Source organism: Dermacentor variabilis, chromosome 1 (genome assembly GCF_050947875.1).
Source record: "Dermacentor variabilis isolate Ectoservices chromosome 1, ASM5094787v1, whole genome shotgun sequence".
In the NCBI taxonomy this organism is placed as follows: domain Eukaryota; kingdom Metazoa; phylum Arthropoda; class Arachnida; order Ixodida; family Ixodidae; genus Dermacentor; species Dermacentor variabilis.
Genome location: NC_134568.1, coordinates 6,998,516 through 7,017,998, shown reverse-complemented (window position 1 = coordinate 7,017,998; position 19,483 = coordinate 6,998,516). Strand labels below are relative to the sequence as shown.

Here is a 19,483-nt window from a genome sequence, read left to right as displayed (position 1 = left end):
TATTCATCGTGATACAAGTAACATAGCGCAGGGTCACCTTGTGTAATACGAGTAAGCGAGAGTGCATGTGCAAGCGCCAGTTTCCTTTATGCCAAAGACAAAGAAATCAAATGGCCACATTTATCGCATGTGATTAATCTCTTCACTTCACATAGATTCCATGATGTGTGTTGGATCTGCGTAATTTTTTTAGAAAAAGCGTTTCGTGAATTTTGGCTTCAGCAAAAAATGTATCTGCCCATGTGCTGTGAAAAGGATCATATTAGCCCTCCAAAGTAGCATTGCGCAAATTCTGGGATGGTAGACCCATGCCTGGTGAATACAGTACCCATAAGTAAGGAACGTTACTTCACAAACATATTTATTTATTTATTTTTTGAATAATTGATTCATCTATCTATCTATCTATCTATCTATCTATCTATATATCTATCTATCTATCTATCTATCTATCTATCTATCTATCTATCTATCTATCTATTCTATCTATCTATTCTATCTATTCTATCTAATCTATCTATCTAATCTATCTAATCTATCTATCTATCTATCTAATCTATCTATCTAATCTAATCTATCTAATCTATCTAATCTATCTAATCTATCTAATCTATCTAATCTATCTGTTCAGATACCGAACAGGCTCCTGAAGGAGTATTGTGTGAGAGAAGGATACAAGGGAATTAACCAAAAACGGAGCACAAAGGAATTATACAATGTTAGCGCATGAAGATGAAATAACAGGGCTCTAACAAATATAAATAACCCAATAACAGAAGCTAAAAGACTATATGAAACAGCAAAAAGGAGTACAGTGAAATTATAGAGTGCTAACCAGTGAAGATGAAAGACCAAGGCTCTAACAAATTTAAGTAATGCATTAAATGAAGCGAAAAAGACCGTATACTTCTTCGCTAGAGAAAGCTGAGGGGGCAGGATGAATTGAAAGCATACGGTCGGCCAAAGATGCGCTTAAACCTGAGATGATTATGCAGACGGCAAGATGTAAAACATGGATGAGTGAGCGGCAGGGTGGATGGGCGCGTGCTATGGATTATTTTGTGAAACAGGCTAATCAATGGTATGGCTCTTCGTGATTCGAGAAATGAGAGAGATAAAGATGGCATAATGCTAGTCACGCTAGAGTCGCGGTGATAATCTCTGACAATGAAGCGGGCGGCGCGGTTTTGAAGCGACTTGGGGGCCACGATTAGGTATGCTTGATGAGGTGACTAGCTAAGGGTCGCAAATTTTAGCTGAGGCCTCAGGAATGTCTGATAGGCGTTTTTTTTTCTGATGAGGTAGGAGCAGAGCGAAGGTTACGTTTAAGATAAACGAGCGTATGTGAAGCTTTAGCGGTTACTTTTTCCATGTACATAGACCATGACAGTTTAATTGGAAGGAGAATGGGGAGATACTTCCACGGAGTTGGTGCGCGCAACGGGGTTGCTTTCGAGTAGTAATCGAAAGCAGAAAATGGTTTTTGCGTGTGAATGTTATTAGTTTGCATTTATCAGTGTTTAGGGTCATATGTCAAGAAAAGTACCAGTTACTAATACGGGTCAAGGTTTGGCTGAAAATGAACTACATCTTGACAAGATGTGTACGTAAGAGACTAGAAATTATTACATAAACTTTGATGTCCTTGCAAAATAGCGTAAACAAACCTGTGTTAGCTGCGCCGGTTAGAAGCAGGATTATTTAATGTCATCGCAAAAAATATACAGTACTTGCGATCAAAACACCTCCACAAGATGTCAATTTGTGTTGGCAGCCATAATTACCGTGACCTCTTCAGTAGGCTTCCCTCCTTACAGAAAAAAAAATTGTAAAGGGACAAAGCAAGGGTTCAGTCTCCGTGCTTCTTCAAAAAATTAATTTCAAATATGATTTACATTAATCGAAGCCTTTCTAAGTCAAATTATTCCTGGCTGTATTTGCGTGTTTGTTATTCAAGTTTGGATTAAGCCAAGCACGACACTAATTTCTGCTATCATGGTGAGCCGATTTTTCTCACATGTACTATGGCCTACAGTCGCCAACTTGTGACCACTCAAGTTAGCTTCACGTTAGCTGCAAATGTGTTAGACAGTCCAGGACCTCATCGCACTCAGCGACTCAAGCAAGGCTTGCGTTCTAATTAAGATCCACGATTTTCAGAAAGATTAATTCCTATGTAACCCATTCGCATAAAGAAAAGTAAAAAATTATCTTACGCCGTTGCGTATGCGATGCGTCTAGCTAGATTAGTCTGTCACTTTGAAATGTAACATCAAATCAAAGAGCAGCGATAATGCAGAGCGATCTTTGTTTCACATCTACTGGCATATTAAAGGTCACCATTCTTTTTCCAGGACGCCTCTCTGGCCTCCGGTTAATCCGTTTTGTGGATGCACGACAGTGTGTCATACCACACGGCGTGCGTTTCACATCCCTGTAGACTCGTGCAGGCTGTAACAGTTTGCGACGTCGTTCTGGCCGCCATTCGTGTGTCGTAGATCAAGTGTACTCTTGTTAAACCGAATCATATTTCTTCACAAATAGAAGTTGTCTTGAAATGCACTTTATTCTTGTAACGCACAAAGGTACTCATGTCGTCAGAAGTGTGGAATGTGAAGAATACATTGTAATGTATAGTGACCGCGGAAGAGGTAGTATAAACAACATCCTTGTTTTAAATATTGTTGTTTGTAATTGTTTATATTAACTAGCGAATTATCTACCTGTAGGCAGATAATGAAAGAGCCAGTAGAAGAAACTAAATATATTGGCCCGGTCTACTTTAGTCTACACGGCAAACTTGCCGGTTTGATTACCTCCCTCAAAATTAACGTTCAGTGTTTAAGGACTATGCACCCATTCTATTTTAATTCCAGTCAAGAATCGCATGTATTCATGTTAATCCCACTCCATATACCGGACTGGTGCCATCACTCTATTCTCATTCCATTCCCGTTGCTTAATTAGGCGGAATGAGCGTGCAATCAATTCAACTATGGACTTGCCACTCCAAAACTCAGGTGTGCACTGGGCGCTTCCTAAAGCATACAAAGTTAAAGTACCCAAGGTTGGTGAGGCCTGTCAAGCGGTCGTCAAGACTTGATCTCATCAACCGCACTTTCTTTTACCTCTAAGAAAACTGAAATAAAGCTTTTGATTTATTGAAGGCGGTCAAAAATATCCCGGAGCCCTGAACTGCGGCGTCTTTCGCTGCTCATGCGTTGATTTGGGGAGCTAGACGTAATTTGTCACTGAAGCCGAAATGAACACACACACCGGAAAAAGACACATAGCACCAAGGAAAAGAGGGGTGAAAGGAAAGGGCGTCAAACCGAGATTAAGGCCCGCTATAGAAGAAATGTATTTTAATAAAATTTGTGTGTTGGATTAGCTTCGCTGTGTGCAGGCTAAGCACACGAGACAGCCCCAAGTGACGGGGACGGAGAGACAGCAGTTTCTGGCGCATACAGCGGTCAGTCCGTTTAATTCCACCAGTACGGACAAACCAACCTCCATCTGAGGGCATTTCTTTGCTGGAGCTAACAGCGTACTGAAAGCTGCATTAACCGTCATTTGCCCAAAGATATAGAAGGAGCACCACTCTCAGTTTAAGAGAAGGGAAAGGGATGCGTGATGTGAAGAGACCTAAGTGTAACCAGTCTTCGGCCTCCGGCGACCAAGGAACACGCGAAGGGCCTGGCCCTCAACGGAGCAACTTAAGCAAGCTCAGAGCGTGTGCACACTGTCGACGCCTGTCCAACATAGAACATAGGTGCAAATCGAGCTTAAGCAGCATGCTTCAGATCAGTTGCTTTCTTGATTTTTCCCCCACATTTTTGGGGGAGAAGGGAAAGGCATTTCAGCGTAGATGCATCACCGCAACTGTGCTTCATACTCCAAAAACATAATATTCTCACCCGCTTCCATGTTCACCTCAATAGTAGTCAGTTTATGCAGGATAAAAAGAAAAAAAAAGAAAATATCACCAGAAATAACAGTCAAAGCTGGAGGCATATTTTGTAGTGGTTATTATGACTTTCATTTTTTTTTTGCCCTTTGGCACTTGCTCGCATGAAGATGCGTCCCCGATATCGCACAGATGAAGCACTCTGTGAGACGGCTCGTAACAAAGAGAAACAGAAAAGAATGAGAACCAGTCCTCATAAATCCGGCCCCTGCTGCTTCGAAGAACACTCGCCCTGTTGAGTAACAGCATGCAGTTCAGGCATCGTATTCAGTAGCGGTAACATAAAAAATGCGTTGACAAGATTGCCTGTTCGCGCGGTCTAGTTTGATAGCCCTATTGAAATTGGCTCAAGGCACCCTGACAGCTACTGTGGCCTATACTCGCTTAGACAAGGGATGTTGGAAATACGTAAAACTTACCGTCGCTGTCGACCATGAAATTCAAGCTGCACTCCCAGAACAAGAAAAAATTTAAATTTCTTTACGAAATAATATGAGGAACATTTTTACATATGTTAGCGAAAATGGCCCCAATCCTTCGCGGTCCAATGCAGAAATAATAAATCGGACGCATTGAAAAATAAAAAGAAGCCTAGCATTGTTGAAGCAGAAGGGTTCTTATGCGCTGTTACCCGTGCTAAGAGGGATGTTTTGAAACTAAGTGTTCTCATTTATTTTCACACCGAAACATTATTGCCAAAAGAAATACACCATGGCATCATGAACTATACACCTTACACCTTTTTTCTACATAGTCGCCACCGACATTCACGCATTAGTCGTAGCATGCAGTGAGCTTGAAGAAACCACTCTGGTAGAACTCGGTGCTCTGCAGTGCAAGACCTGAGACGTGACCTCTTCACCATACACGATCTGTAGGCGTTCATGGATGACGGACACACTAGTCCCACGTGCCCATTCATAACAGACACCAGCACGCAGTTCCATTGGCGACCACGTTTTCAGCACACGTCTGTCTGCCATCGTGATTTGTACTCGAATAACCTCGGGCACCGCCGGTCTTCTCATACTCTTTCTTCTTCGCCGCTCTGCGCATACGTCATTCCATCTCTGCTGATGCGCCTTCCGTCGTTGAACCAGCAACAGGCGTGGATTCTTAAGGTGATAGTTTGTTTCACCTGATGTACCATCTCCTCTTTAAAAAATGACGAAACTTACTTTTGGAACGTCACTTGTATTAATACGATACTAGCGGAAAATTTCGCACGGTAGTCATTCATCCACAATGAGATTGATCGGTGCTACATGTATTTTTCAACTATTGGTATTCAGAAAACACTTTCTGCCTTCTTTTATAGTCTTTTTTTGGTGAAGTTGGGTGGTAGCATGGTATTCTAAACCGTGCAGTGTTTCTTGAAAGTAGTTAAATGTTTGATGCTTGAAACTAGTCAATTTCCGGTAATTCCTAGCGTATAAATAAATCTCGACACTTAGGAGTGTGAGTGTCGCTGATAAGGACACATAGGCACTCACGCTAACCAGGGAACACTGTCTGATGCTTCAAATAAGTTCTTTCGTTTGTGTTGTCATGAAGACAATCCAACGGCAGAAATTAGCGTCTAAAATGGCCAATGACTACACTACACGAATGCCATGACGACAACTTAGATTGGAGAATCTTCACATAAGAAACCCGACAACTGCTTGAACGTGGACAGTTCAAAAACAATTCACACGCCAAGAAACACTGCGCCATGAAGGGCGTTTTCTTATGTATATAACTCGCTCCCTCACACCCCCAGAAAATGGTGTTTAAGTGAACTGACCCACTCATGTGGATGGCTCATTTTTTTTCATTACACCATTTTCCCAAATGACTGTTTTGCCAAAAAAGCACCTACGTTTTCTTTTCACTGGAGTATCTGTTCTTCTATCACTACCCTAGGCTTTGGGACGTCCGCCAAAGTAATCCTAAAGTCCTTTCTGAGACTTTTATAACAAAAATAAAGCGAAGAAAAAAGTGCAAGCCGCAGAGCACTACAGTGGGATTCGAACCGCGCATGAGCAGACTACCAGTCAAAAGTGTGACCTATCGCCAACCCGCCGGCAATAACGCAGCAAATAATAACGCATTTAAAGAGTCTGGTGGCGCCTCTACCTCACATAGTGAGCTTTCGCCACGCCTCTTCATTTTGCATATAAACCAACAGCAAGTGGAAATAACTTAGGTCACGATAACAGTACGATTTCAAAGTAGGCAGGAGAGAGGAGGACAACACAATTATTGTATCTCCCCACTTTACAAATGGAGCGCCCCATCTCCCCAGTAAATACGGTGTTTTTTAAGAGGTAACATAGTGCTCCCTGTGCAACTGCGAACGTTTATTCCAACCAATACTGAACAAAATAGTGCAAGACATAGTGCGCGTAACATTGTGCAGGCACCGATGCTGCACCAGAAAGTACATGCGCCTCAAGAAGAACAGCTGGCTGTAGCGCAACGATTCGCTGACCCTTGTAGCCTGGTCAATAAGACATCACCGACCTGAGCAAATTTAAACGAAGCCAGTGGTAAAAACTGAAAGGCACGTTGTGAACTAAAAGAAAGCTCTCGGTCTCTCCCCCTCACAACTGGGGACACCGTATACGGATGAACTCACTATGGCATCTGTAGCCTAATATGACCATGTGATGTGCTGGAACAATGAATTACGGTGAAGTGCTGAGAAACGAACCCATACGACTTTTTTACTTGCTTGAAATGTTGAAGTGCCCGAGCCCCCTTATGATATCTAAGGTATATGATTCGCAGAAGGCACGCTTCTAGCAGCCCGTTAGTAGATAGAAGGTGCACTAAGGCTGTTCTGCTAGCGAGTACATCCACTTTCGAAATTTTCACTATAAGTATGGGTGCAAAAGGGTGTTTGAACATGCATCGAGGAGGGTGTTAGTTGTCTTAGTGTCCACACATTATTTATCTATGCCCTCGCTTAGACGCCATGCTTTCATTGTAGGCACGCACTAGCGTCGCACCTTCTTTAGAATACTTTCAATATAAAACAACGTATTAATAATAGGTCTATGCAACCTGTCGCTAAACCCTGTTGGCTTTTGTTGTGTTAACAGAGCACATGTAAATGATGTGTGCCTCGAACATGCGCTCAACTACAGCAGCCTTCTCGTTACTAATATATAAAGTGGTATTCTGCAGCACAACGCTTTGGCCATTATAGAACCGCCCAAGTAGTGACGATCAGTCGCGCAAGCTGCCACATTTCCCCCTATCCTGTGCAGGTGTAGCGCCAACACACGCTGAAATGAAGATGCAGAGAATGTTCCCGTCGATGCTGACGTCGCTGCTTGTCAGCATGTGCGTCGTGTGCTGCCAATCCACCATCCCAGCAGGAGTGCAGGATAGGGAGGGGCTCAACTACTACAATCACGAACAGATGACGGCCTTCCTGAAGAAAACCAGCGAACGCTACCCGCAGTTCACCAAGCTCTACAGTATTGGCAAGTCTGTCGAAGGTACGTACAAGCTTCACCACGTTGGCGCACTCGGGGAAGGGTGGTTGTTAATGCGTCCAGGTTACTATTATCGCGCAAAGACCGAGGCACGGCTTGGGCCTTCGATATCGGTGCCCATGAATAAAACGAAACCTTTTGATTGCGGAGGGGGTCACGAAGAAAAGGCGGCACCATACCATACATACAGGGTTTTCTTCTCTAGCTTAATCAAGTTCTTAAAAATGGTCTGTGCCAGATAGCACAATTCTAACCCTTCACGTAAATTATTCGGGACGGCGGCCTTTACTTCTAAGAGAAATCAAAATGTTTAACTGGATAATTACCTTGTTGCGCTTGTTAACATTTTTAAATTGCTTACTTTACGGCACATATTTCTATATACGAATTCTAGCTAGTGAACCTGAAACTCATATGGATAGCCGCGTTTCTTTCCCAGAGTCACTGGTTCCAGAGCAAAGGCACGGGGCAGGTAAAGTTTGCTGAATGCCTCGCTTTTAGGCAGCCCTTATACGAATTGTCACATTTTAGGTCTTTGGGCAAATGAATGCATTATTTAACCAGCCTCGCCATAGTTGCATCTCCTCAAAACAATGCGTGGTGCAGTAATGTCAGGCTGCGCTCCTTAAACCAACACAACAATCTACCTGCATGCGGTAACTTGCTTATCCCTTCTTTTATTAACATTCATTGTTACGGTGTAGCAGATTACTGAAACCCATTCTTTTCATTTTCAAGCTTCTCAGTTAACCAGTCTTCCAGTAGTGGATGGCACTATATGCATGTATCAAATAATCCAAAGAAAGCCTCACACTTTTACCAAGTGGACTCAACACAAGCTTCGCGTTTCGCTTTGTTTGGAAATGAAAAAAAAATTAACATTCTACCCGCTATACGAACGTCACATTTCTCGAATATTCATTTTCGACACAGAAATTTCGCGTTTCGAGCGCCCCTAATTTTTATTCTCATTAAGATTTAGGCTTCACTGTTATTTCGAAAGAAGGATCAATGGACTCCCTGTGCTTTGCCTCAACTACAGGACGTGACCTGTGGGTCCTGATGGTGACAAAGGACCCCCGCAAGGAGCCGCTGCTCAAGCCAAATGTGAAGTATGTTGCGAACATGCACGGCGACGAGGTCAGTCTCCCCTTGTGTATGGTTATTTCCACCGCGTTCCACCACAAAGGAAGTGCCTTGTATGTAGCGGTCAGCCAGCTTGCCTATTTTATGCCTAGCAACTACATCAGCGGATATATTCATTCGCATTCGGCTCCCATTCGGCCTCATCGCATTTGCTTGAGACGTGTCTTAAAGTCCAAGCGAGAAAAAAAAATCTGCTGTAGTGCTGTATTCTCTAGAGTGAACGTTGGGCCTGGAAGAGAAACCTATGGGAGTTACAGAAATTGGCGCTGTAGTGTTTTGAACCATACATGTACGTTAGTCGCATTCGAAACGATCCAAATTTAACTTGCTAGGTGCGTGCGCTAAACCATAGCTGCGTAGACCCTTGGCGTTCACAGTGCGGCAGTATCTAGGCCAGACTAAGTTTCTCAAAAAATGGCAGATCTCGCAAAATGCTTTGATTGAATTTGCTTCGAATGTCAAAATTAGCTTTCTCATTCTCAGAAAATATAGCTTTGACGGAATCCCTATGTTCGATAATACATGCATTTGATGTAATCTGTACGTAGTGTATGGATACCCATCTTAATGCAGTTGGACTCCTGTATACCAATCGTAGCTTCCGGTTGATTTTTTTTAAATTTTTATGCATGATTATTTTCGCCATAGTCACTCAACGCTGTAGCTACAGTAACAGATTTCTTTTCCAGTAACAATAAGCGCTGGCGTTCTTTGCTTATCGAAGGTGTCAAATTTACAACTCTCATCGCATGAGGCAGCTTAATGCGGTTTCTTGGCCAGTTGTCTGCTCCTAAGTTCAGTTACTAGGTGACGCCTGTGGCTGAAATGATGTTCCACATCCACCGCCGTGACCGTGAATGACTCTGGCTAACACTCCCAGAGGCAGACCTAGTACGAAGCCTGTCCCAGAATGGCCATGCAGTCAGTCAGCAAAAAAGCGGGAGAGGTAGCGGCATCCCTATCTCGCTCTTCCCCCCCAAGAAAAAAAGAATATCACCGCCCAAGCACACCGTACATATTGTTAACTAGCGAAGCTTAAATGTGCTGCCCTGGTGTTCATCAATGGGTTAATCCCGTCGTTTCATTAAGCGACGGCTTGATAGGCTGCAGGATCTTCGGTATGCAGTTGCTGCTTGCGCTCGGCTGCACGAGCCTGTTTTTTGCTCGGGTTGCAGCATCTGCAAGGCGTAGACAAGCTCATTCCCGGTTCTGCTCGCGCGGTTGCTGATCGAAAGCTGCCTGCTCCTAAGGAGCACGTATGACGCGTGGCCTACTCATTTCGGAGCGGGAAACTGCCGCGCGTGCGCTCGGCTGCAAGGAGGGCAACAGCGTCACTACTGACGCAGCTAATCCAACACCACGTAGATAGCGCAAGACCTTTTCCCTGCAATCCCTGACGTCATGTTACGTGCCTCGACTGCCACAGAATCTAATGGGGATGCTCCCTAGTAGGCATGTCACGGATCTCCTCCGGAGAACACTCTGGCCGAAAGAATGGACTAGGCGGCAGGCGTACCCACACAGATGCACATTTAATACAACCCACAAGACAAGAACAGCAGCACACAAACCTAACAAAACTAACACACAAGATACAAAAACTATCAGTACACACGAACCGTTAACACTGCCACTAGCGTTCCATTGAGAGTGGTTGGCGTTCGTGCTTACGTCTGGTTCGGTGCGGATGTGGCGTGGTGTGGGTCCCGTAGCCGGCGTCGGAGTGGCGTTCGACGTTCGAGGACTGGCGTCGCTGGAGGCGTCGTTGGTTGTGTCGTACACGCTCCCGGTCCGAGCGCCCGTGGAGGTGTGGCCGATGATGCTGGCGTTGGGGCACCACCCGGAAGAGTGGTGACAGCGGTAGAGACACCCCTGGCCGTAGCAGGTGGTGGCGTCCTCCGTGGACTCCCCGGAACGGGCTCAGGAACGGCAGAAAGTCTGCGGTGCAAAGCCGTAGAACACGAGCACGCCGAAGCAGTAGCCGGCGTCGCTCTCTTCCAGTCGAACCGTCCCTCACCCGCCGAGTCTCCGCTGCTTTCTTCTCCCCCTGTGTCTCGCCCTTCCTCGCCCTTTTATAGCCTTCTTGTTAGTCCACGTAATCCTTCTCTTCGTCTTCTTTTCTTCTCCACCAATCGTCGCTTTCTATCTCACCGGATACTTCTCCACCAATCCTCTCTTGTCACCTCACTGGAAACTTCTTCTTTATCTTCTTTCGTCTTCGGTTAATCCACGTCATTCTTAACGCCATCCTCGTCGTCTTCTGGAAACCTTTCTTCGTCTACCATTTTATTTCATCTTCCCTCTTATATGTGACAAGGGCCCCCTCTCTCAAGAGTTTTTCCCTGAAAAACTGCTCAAGTCGTCCTCCTCTTCAGGCCATCCAGCCAGCCGACTATCTTCTGTGGCGATTCTGGCCCCAGCACACCACACAGCACAACGCCGACGACCAGCACGCACCAAAAGCACACCACTAACACATCACTACCGTTGTCCATACGGGGTTCTAACCATGTTAATGTCCACAGCTTAACTGCGATTTCAAAACAATGCAATTGTCCACACGGTGTCCTTAATGAACATGTTAATGTCCACAACACACTCCTTTGTATAATCACGTAACAACCACAAAAACACCAACAACACGATACATCTCTGAGATACATAGCACAGCAGCAACAACAAGATACCTCCCAGAGATACCTAGAGCTGCTCAGTTGGCTCGACTCATGAAGTCCGCTCCAACGTTATCCCTGCCTTTAATATATTCCACCTGAAATGAGTATTCTTGGAGGGCCAAACTCCATCTCATACCTTTACTATTGTTCATCTTGGCCTTGGTTAAGTATTCAAGCGGCTGATGATCCGTTTGAATTCGGAAATGTCTCCTATAAAGATAAATGTGAAACTTCTTTACCGCCCACACCACTGCTAAGCATTCCTTCTCAACAGTGGAATAATTGCGTTCAGAAGCCGATAGTCGCTTGCTTGCAAAAAATACCGGATGCAGCACGTGATTTTCTTCTTGCAAGAGTACGGCTCCTAAAGCTCTGTCAGATGCATCCGTGCGCAGCACAAACTCCTTATCCAAATTCGGAGCAAGCAGAACGGGCGGTTTTGCCATATGCCATTTTAACATCACGAAAGCGTTTTCATGTTCAGCAGTCCAATTCAATTTATTGCTTGCCCCCTTCTTAGTAAGTTCCACAAGCGGATCGGCTATGTGGGCATAATCGGGAATAAAGTCCCTGTAGTAACCTGTTAAACCCAGGAACGACTGTACTTCTTTCTTGGTCGTCGGTGCCTGGGCTTGCTGTATTTTGACCAGGATGTCGTCCTTTGTCGCTATGCGGCCCATCCCCAGCTTGTGTCCTAGGAAAGAAATGGCTTCAAAGCCCACCTCACATTTTGCTGGTTTTATGGTCAACCTGGCTTGTTGAATTCTATCTAATAATTTTTCCAGCGTAATTATATGCTCTTCCCACGTATCTGTTGCCACAAGGATGTCGTCAATATAATGTTCTGCATTTTGAAGCCCCTCTAACACCTTCCTCATCAGCTTTGTGAATATTGCGGACGCTGTCTTCAAACCAAACGGCATGAATTTAAACTGGAATAAACCTGCCGAGCAAGAAAAAGCAGTCTTCTCTTTAGACGAACCTTCCATTGGTATTTGCCAATACCCTTTAGTTAAGTCAAATTTAGAGAAAAACCTTTTGTGAACGACCTTAGCGAACACCACGTCCGCTCTTGGTATAGGTTCGGCATCGGCTACGATGACGGCATTTAGCCGACAAAAATCTACACACAGTCGGTTAGTACCATCGGGCTTTTTGACAACCACGAGAGGCGCACTGTATGCTGACCACGACCTCTCAATCACACCAAGCTCCAACATATCCCGCACCTCATTTTCAATGGACTCTTGAACTACTAGAGGTAGTGGATATTGTTTCACGCTGATTGGTCTATCTGAAGAGAGATCTAGTTTGCAACTTATGACATGCGTTTTTCCCGGCACATCCGAAAAGACATCTCCCTTGGACTGAAGTAGGGCCTTTATCTGTGACCTTCTGTCTTCATTCAAATCGGGGTTTATTATCACCTTATCCCATCCTACAATTTTCTTTCGACTGCACGTGGGTACCTCGGCAACATCATCTATCTCCTCTGCCACTACCGCACATGCTACCTCGGCGGTGCACCGTACGGGAACTCTTTCTTCGTACTTTGTCAACATGTTTGCATGGAAACCCTTCTTGGTGTTATTTACTAATAACTCATAATCCATGTCGCTTTTCTTCTGTGTCACAAGGTAAGGACCCTTCCACTGCATCAGTAGCTTATTATGATCCGTAGGTAGCAGGATGAGAACCCTGTCGCCCGGCTTCAGATTTCTGTGCGTGGCTTTCTTGTCATAGTAGCCCTTATAGCGTTCGCGCGCCCTTTCCAAGCTTTGATGTGCAAGCCTACATGTCTCCTCCAACTTCTCCCTCAACTCAAGAACATATGTGTATGTTGTCTTGAGATCTGACGCGATCGCTTTATTGGCCCACAGCTCCTTGAGTATTGTAAGTGGACCTCTAACGGTTCTCCCATACAGCATCTCGAAGGGCGAGAAACCAAGACTCATTTGTGGCACTTCGCGGTACGCGAACAAAAGAGCTGGGAGATATCTATCCCAATCCTGAGGCCTTTCCTGGCACATTTTCTTAATCATACTTTTGAGGGTACCGTTGAACCGCTCTACAAGGCCATTACACATGGGATGGTAAGGCGTTGTCAGTAACTGCCTCACTGACAAAAGGCGGTTGACCTCCTTCATCAGCTCCGACGTGAAGTTCGCGCCCCGGTCACTCAAAATTTCCCTCGGGAACCCATAACGCGAGAACATCTCCACAAGACCCTCCGCCACTTGGATACTGTCAATAGTTTTCAATGGAACGGCGTCAGGATAACGAGTGGCCACATCAACCAAGGTAAGCACATATCTATTGCCTCTGGCGGATACTGGAGAGATTGACCCTACAATGTCAACGGCCACTCTTTGAAATGGCAGATCGATGGCTGGCATCTTGCCCAGAGGTACAGGACCAACTCTACCCTTCGGAACTGTGCGCTGGCACACGTCACATGAGCGAACAAAGCGTTTCACATCACTCTGGACGCCTGGCCAGAAGAACTCCTCGGTGATTCTTGACACCGTCTTTTGGACGCCCTGGTGTCCCGCCATAATGGCGTCATGTCCTAAGCGTAACACTGTCTCTCTCATATCTTTCGGTAGAACCAGCTGTTGGACCCGCCTTCCTAAGCTAAATGTGCATTCCCTGTGCAGAAGACCATTTACCACTAGATATTTGAATGACGAACGGCTCCTCTCCCGTTCCACTTTTTCCCCGATTTTTTCGAAGCAGGTTTTCAAGCTCGGGTCTTCTCTTTGCCTAGTTGCAATTTCACCCGGTGTTATGTTCAGGCACATCGTAACGGGCGTGGAGAGCGGACGCTGCGTTGCTCTGGCTGTCGCTTGAGCTCTTGTCTCCACTGCCGACGAGAAACTGACTGCCCCATCACCCGCCTGAGCTGTCGTGGGCCTTTCCTCCTTTGGGTGTTCTTCAACGTCGAGCATCCTCCACTCGGGATCGGGGTCCTCGACACTTCTTGCCCCCGTAATGTTTCCCAAGATGAGATCGTAGATGGGCTGCTCCACGCATTTTGCCGCTACCTGTCCGGTATAATATGGCGTGGACACGAGAATCCTGGCTTCAGGAAGGTACCTTACTGTGCTATCCACAAGAGTGACGGCTGACGTTTCCCCTGTAAGATCCTCGTCCTTCACCAGGCTTCTCCGAACCAAAACTGTGTTTGCTCCGCTGTCTCTGAGCACCAATACAGGACGGTCCCCTATTTGCCCAACCACCACCGGCATTGCTGCTTTCGAATGGGGTTCTCCACTCACCACCTCATTTCCCAGTGGCGTTTGTTCTCCCTTCGGCTGCGGAACTTCCGGTGGTGTGACAAGTTCTGCCCGAGAGTTGACAACGCATGCAGCTTGGTCTTGCGTTCTATACCGACACTCATCCACAGTGTGTCCTCTCCTTTTACAACCCTGACACACAGCCTGTGTCTTTTGAGCAACGTTACTGGTTCGACAGTCAGCTGCACGGTGTCCCACCTTGCCGCAGAGAAAACACCTTACTGGCACCTTAGATGCACCGCCATATGTTCTTGGTTTTGCCGCATCTGTCTCTGGGACCTTCTGTGTCTCCTCCCTCCCCTTACTCATATTTCTAAGCCCCTGAGCCTCGAGGAATTGGTCTGCAGTGTCGGCAAACTCTTCCAATGAACACAACTTCCTTTCTTTCAAGAATAGTGACAGCTTTGAGCTGCAACATGCTAAATATTGCTCTGTGACCAGCTTATCACGAACCCCTTCAAAACTCTTTTCCGTGTTGGACATATCGATCCACCTATCGAAATAGTTGGTCAGCCTGCAGGAAAAGTGCTTAGCGGTTTCCGAATCCTCGGGTTTCGCGGTGCGAAATCTCTGCCGAAAACCTTCCGCCGTAAGCCTGAATCTTTGAAGGAGTGCCTTCTTAACCTTCTCGTAGTCCATGGACTCAGCAGCCGGCATCCTTCCAAACACATTCAGCGCCTCCCCGACTAAGCACATACTCAATGCCGTGGCCCATTCACTACGTTCCCAGCCTTGCCCCAAAGCTATCCGCTCGAATCGTTGCAGATACGCGTCCAAATCATCTCTTTTGTCATCAAAGGGAGCCATCAACTTTCTTGGACAAACTCGGGCCGGTCTAGGAAATTCGGTACCAGCTAACGAACGCTGATCATCGTCTGTGATCCCCTCATAGCCTCCTGCGATATGCGCCTGTTTCCACAAAATGAACTCCTTCTCTCGTTCTATCCTTCTTTTCTCCTGTTCTTCTGCCTCGCGAGCTCTTCTAGCCTCTCGCTCTTCTGCTTCGCGAACTTTTCTAGCCTCTCGCTCTTCTGCCTCGCGAACTTTTCTAGCCTCTCGCTCTTCTGCCTCGCGAGCCTCTGCGCGTGCTTGCGCCCTTTCCTCTCTCTGCCTTCTTGCCTCTTCTTTGTCCTCGTCACAGAGACGCATCGCCTCTTCCTTGCTTAGCCCTAGCTTGAGCGCCAGTTCCAGCGTTTTTGCCAAATCCATACTTTCAGCCGTCGAGAGATCGGAAAGATCCGAGACAAAGCAAAAAGAAACAAGGAAATGAATCCTGGCAGGCTCGCCACTTGTCTTTGTCACGGATCTCCTCCGGAGAACACTCTGGCCGAAAGAATGGACTAGGCGGCAGGCGTACCTACACAGATGCACATTTAATACAACCCACGCGACAAGAACAGCAGCACACAAACCTAACAAAACTAACACACAAGATACAAAAACTATCAGTACACACGAACCGTTAACACTGCCACTAGCGTTCCATTGAGAGTGGTTGGCGTTCGTGCTTACGTCTGGTTCGGTGCGGATGTGGCGTGGTGTGGGTCCCGTAGCCGGCGTCGGAGTGGCGTTCGACGTTCGAGGACTGGCGTCGCTGGAGGCGTCGTTGGTTGTGTCGTACACGCTCCCGGTCCGAGCGCCCGTGGAGGTGTGGCCGATGATGCTGGCGTTGGGGCACCACCCGGAAGAGTGGTGACAGCGGTAGAGACACCCCTGGCCGTAGCAGGTGGTGGCGTCCTCCGTGGACTCCCCGGAACGGGCTCAGGAACGGCAGAAAGTCTGCGGTGCAAAGCCGTAGAACACGAGCACGCCGAAGCAGTAGCCGGCGTCGCTCTCTTCCAGTCGAACCGTCCCTCACCCGCCGAGTCTCCGCTGCTTTCTTCTCCCCCTGTGTCTCGCCCTTCCTCGCCCTTTTATAGCCTTCTTGTTAGTCCACGTAATCCTTCTCTTCGTCTTCTTCTCTTCTCCACCAATCGTCGCTTTCCATCTCACCGGATACTTCTCCAGCAATCATCTCTTGTCACCTCACTGGAAACTTCTTCTTTATCTTCTTTCGTCTTCGGTTAATCCACGTCATTCTTAACGCCATCCTCGTCGTCTTCTGGAAACCTTTCTTCGTCTACCATTTTATTTCATCTTCCCTCTTATATGTGACAAGGCAACAGTGATTTTCACGCCACCAATTTCATCACGCCAGCCTTGTCAATGGAAATTTCGGGCAAGGTCATGGACAGGAGTAAACAGGTCATGTGCTAGCTAGGTGGTGTTGGCGCTGTTTCGCTCTTTTTTTTTCGCGTATGCGCATGGGGTAACGTCGGAGTAGTTTTCGGCGTACAGGCGACCGACAGGTGAAGGGACGGACGGACGAATCGGCTATCCCTATACAGCTTCGCTCTAAGATTTCATTTAACACAAGTCGGACAGCTGTAGCACCAGCCAGCAAATCAGAATTTTAAGCGTGATCGTTTGCGCAGCAAACATTTAGTATGCCGAAATCAAGATCGGTGAATATACTAAGCAAAGGATCAGTACCAAACGTCATGTGAATTTGTGCAAGCACAGTGCAGGAATTCATCAAATATTTCAAAGACAAGTTGAAGTAATGCCCTATAGGAAAGAACTTTGCTTAAGATGTCGAGAGTTTTCGGGAAAGCAGGGAAGACCCCCAGGATGATGCAAGATCTGGACGCCTCCCCGGCTCGTTCGAAGATTAAACCATTGATCGTTTTTGTGCCAAGTAGCCGCCAAATGACTTTTATGAATACACACCTTATTGCTTTGGCAAAGTCGTTTATTCACCGGATTCTGACTGAAAATTTCGAAATGTGAAAGTTTGCGCCAAGATGGTGCCAAAGCTGCTGACTCCTGAGCAAACGTTGCGACGAAAAGAATTATGCACTGACCGGAAAGCTGCAGGCGACAGCGATGAATACTTGAAATTGAGAATCAGACACCGAGTTCAAGTCACAAGGCAAGGAATTGAAAAAGAAGAATAAGCCAAGGCAAAAAGAACTGTAGAAGCACAAAATAATAAAAGTCATGTTGATTGCGTTTTGCGTCTGCAATTTATTGTGACGAATTTGCGTCTGAAGTTCAAGCCGTCAATGGATATATTTATGTGAATGCCCTGAAGCGTTTGATAGGCCGCACACACCGTCTGATATGATTTGTCTATAGAGGGGCGCTAGATTTTCCGCCATGATTCCTTGGGCACTCTGCAATGATAGTGCGTGAGTTCTTGCGACGTAATTGACGCAGTTCTATAAGTTTGTTGGAAGACCCTCCCTGCCTGCGGAATTTAGCCCTCTGTGACTTTTGCTTTTACAGCGAAACTTTGTATGGCTAATTTCCAGCAGATCGATGTCCGTAGACCAACAAACCGCGGGCTGATCCAGAAGATAGTGCAATACCGGGCCAACCCGCGGCTGAGGTAAAGCAGGCTTCAGGCACTGCCCCAACTTGCAAAAATAAGTTTAATATCTTGGATCCAAATACAATCCGTATCAGATATTAAGCTGAAAAGAACAGATACTACACTTTGACCTGTGTCGGCCACGTCTACGTTCGCACCGCCCTCTCTTTGTCAGAATTCTAGCGCTTGTGCATCTCCTTTCCTTCCGCTCTCCCGTGGTCGCCGTCCCGCCAAAACGTCACGCGTGTCTAGAATCCTCTGGCTCCTCGAGGTGGCACGCCCGTCGTCTACGCGAATGTATATAAAATCACAGTGAATGAGTGCTACCTATGTTCAAAATTCTGTGTCACCTATGTGTCGCATGCTAAACAGGTTCGCCGGTCATCCACCTTCACAGAGTGGGATGACTCATGATTTATTTGCATATAGCGCAGTTGTTGATGGGAGTCAAGCAAGGTTTCTTTTTTTTCCGGGGGAAGCGACGACGTGCGATATCAAATATAAATGCGACGTAACGCTCCTGTCATAGTTCCCAAACTTTCTGTGCCACGGGCGGATTAATGCTTAGAAATTACAAGTTGTTTACATCATTCAAACAGAAAATACCTATCGTGCGTCTTTTCTTTTATAAAGTAATCAGCAATTTTTATTTCTCTCTCAACGGCTGCTGCGTTCGAGAGAGTCCGTGTGCCACCAAACAGATGCCTAGTACTTCCAACGGGTGCGAAACCCCTATTATATAGCGTCGCTGTCTGATGTACTTCTTGTCAGGTTGTCATCTATCTGTTAATATTCTTTTTTCTTCAAATGCAAACAGATGCTTCGGAGGGGGCATTTCGGGGATGCGACAGAAAGAAACGTCATCGCTTCTGAAGCGCTCAACAGGGGAGAAAGAGTGACTCTCGCAATGGGACAAGAGGTGGAACGCGATCGTTGTGTCTAATGGAGGGTATTATGACAGTGCCCCCATTGACGTATCCTAAAGCTAGTGAAAGAAATTGTTTATAAACGTACTGCACGAATATTTAGGACAGACCTGGTACCATCTACCTACATAATTATTCAAGAAAGTGAACGGGACGATAGCCGCCTCAGTAGCCCAACTGAGAGAGCATCGCAAGCGTAACGTGAAAAGTGTGCATTCGTTTCCCGCCTACGGCAAGCCGACTCCATTTCTCTCTTCCTTATCCTACATGTTATTAAAAAAACTGTTTGCCCTATGCTTTCTTTGATTCGTCGTCTGTCAGCAGCGCTTGGTTGTATGAAACTCTCCGTTATTTCTTACCAGAATTACGCCGTCTTTTTCTTTTCAAATCATACTGGGCTTATTACTCTCATCTAGATCAAACTTTAACGTTCATTGTATTAGATGAACACTTGTTGCTGTGAATTAATGTCTGCTTTGGTGTGAAGTAAACTAACCGCGTTGAGAGAGGAACTCGATTTCTGCTAGGCGTAGGTAGCGAGGAGGACGTTGTAAGGCACGTATAAGCCTAAATGTG

General features: G+C 46.2%; 1 protein-coding gene and 1 pseudogene across 1 annotated transcript in view; one reads left to right on the top strand and one right to left on the bottom strand.

Annotated features, from left to right (window-relative positions):
* Positions 1 to 7,295: 7,295 nt before the first annotated feature.
* Positions 7,296 to 19,483, top strand: part of LOC142566086 (carboxypeptidase M-like) — a 31,915-nt gene continuing 19,727 nt past the window's right edge. The window contains exons 1-2 of the mRNA XM_075678600.1: positions 7,296 to 7,455; positions 8,495 to 8,592. Coding sequence (XP_075534715.1) covers positions 7,296 to 7,455; positions 8,495 to 8,592 — 258 coding nt within the window. The remainder of the gene's footprint in view (positions 7,456 to 8,494; positions 8,593 to 19,483) is intronic.
* LOC142568369 (U2 spliceosomal RNA) lies at positions 17,946 to 18,118 on the bottom strand (annotated as a pseudogene).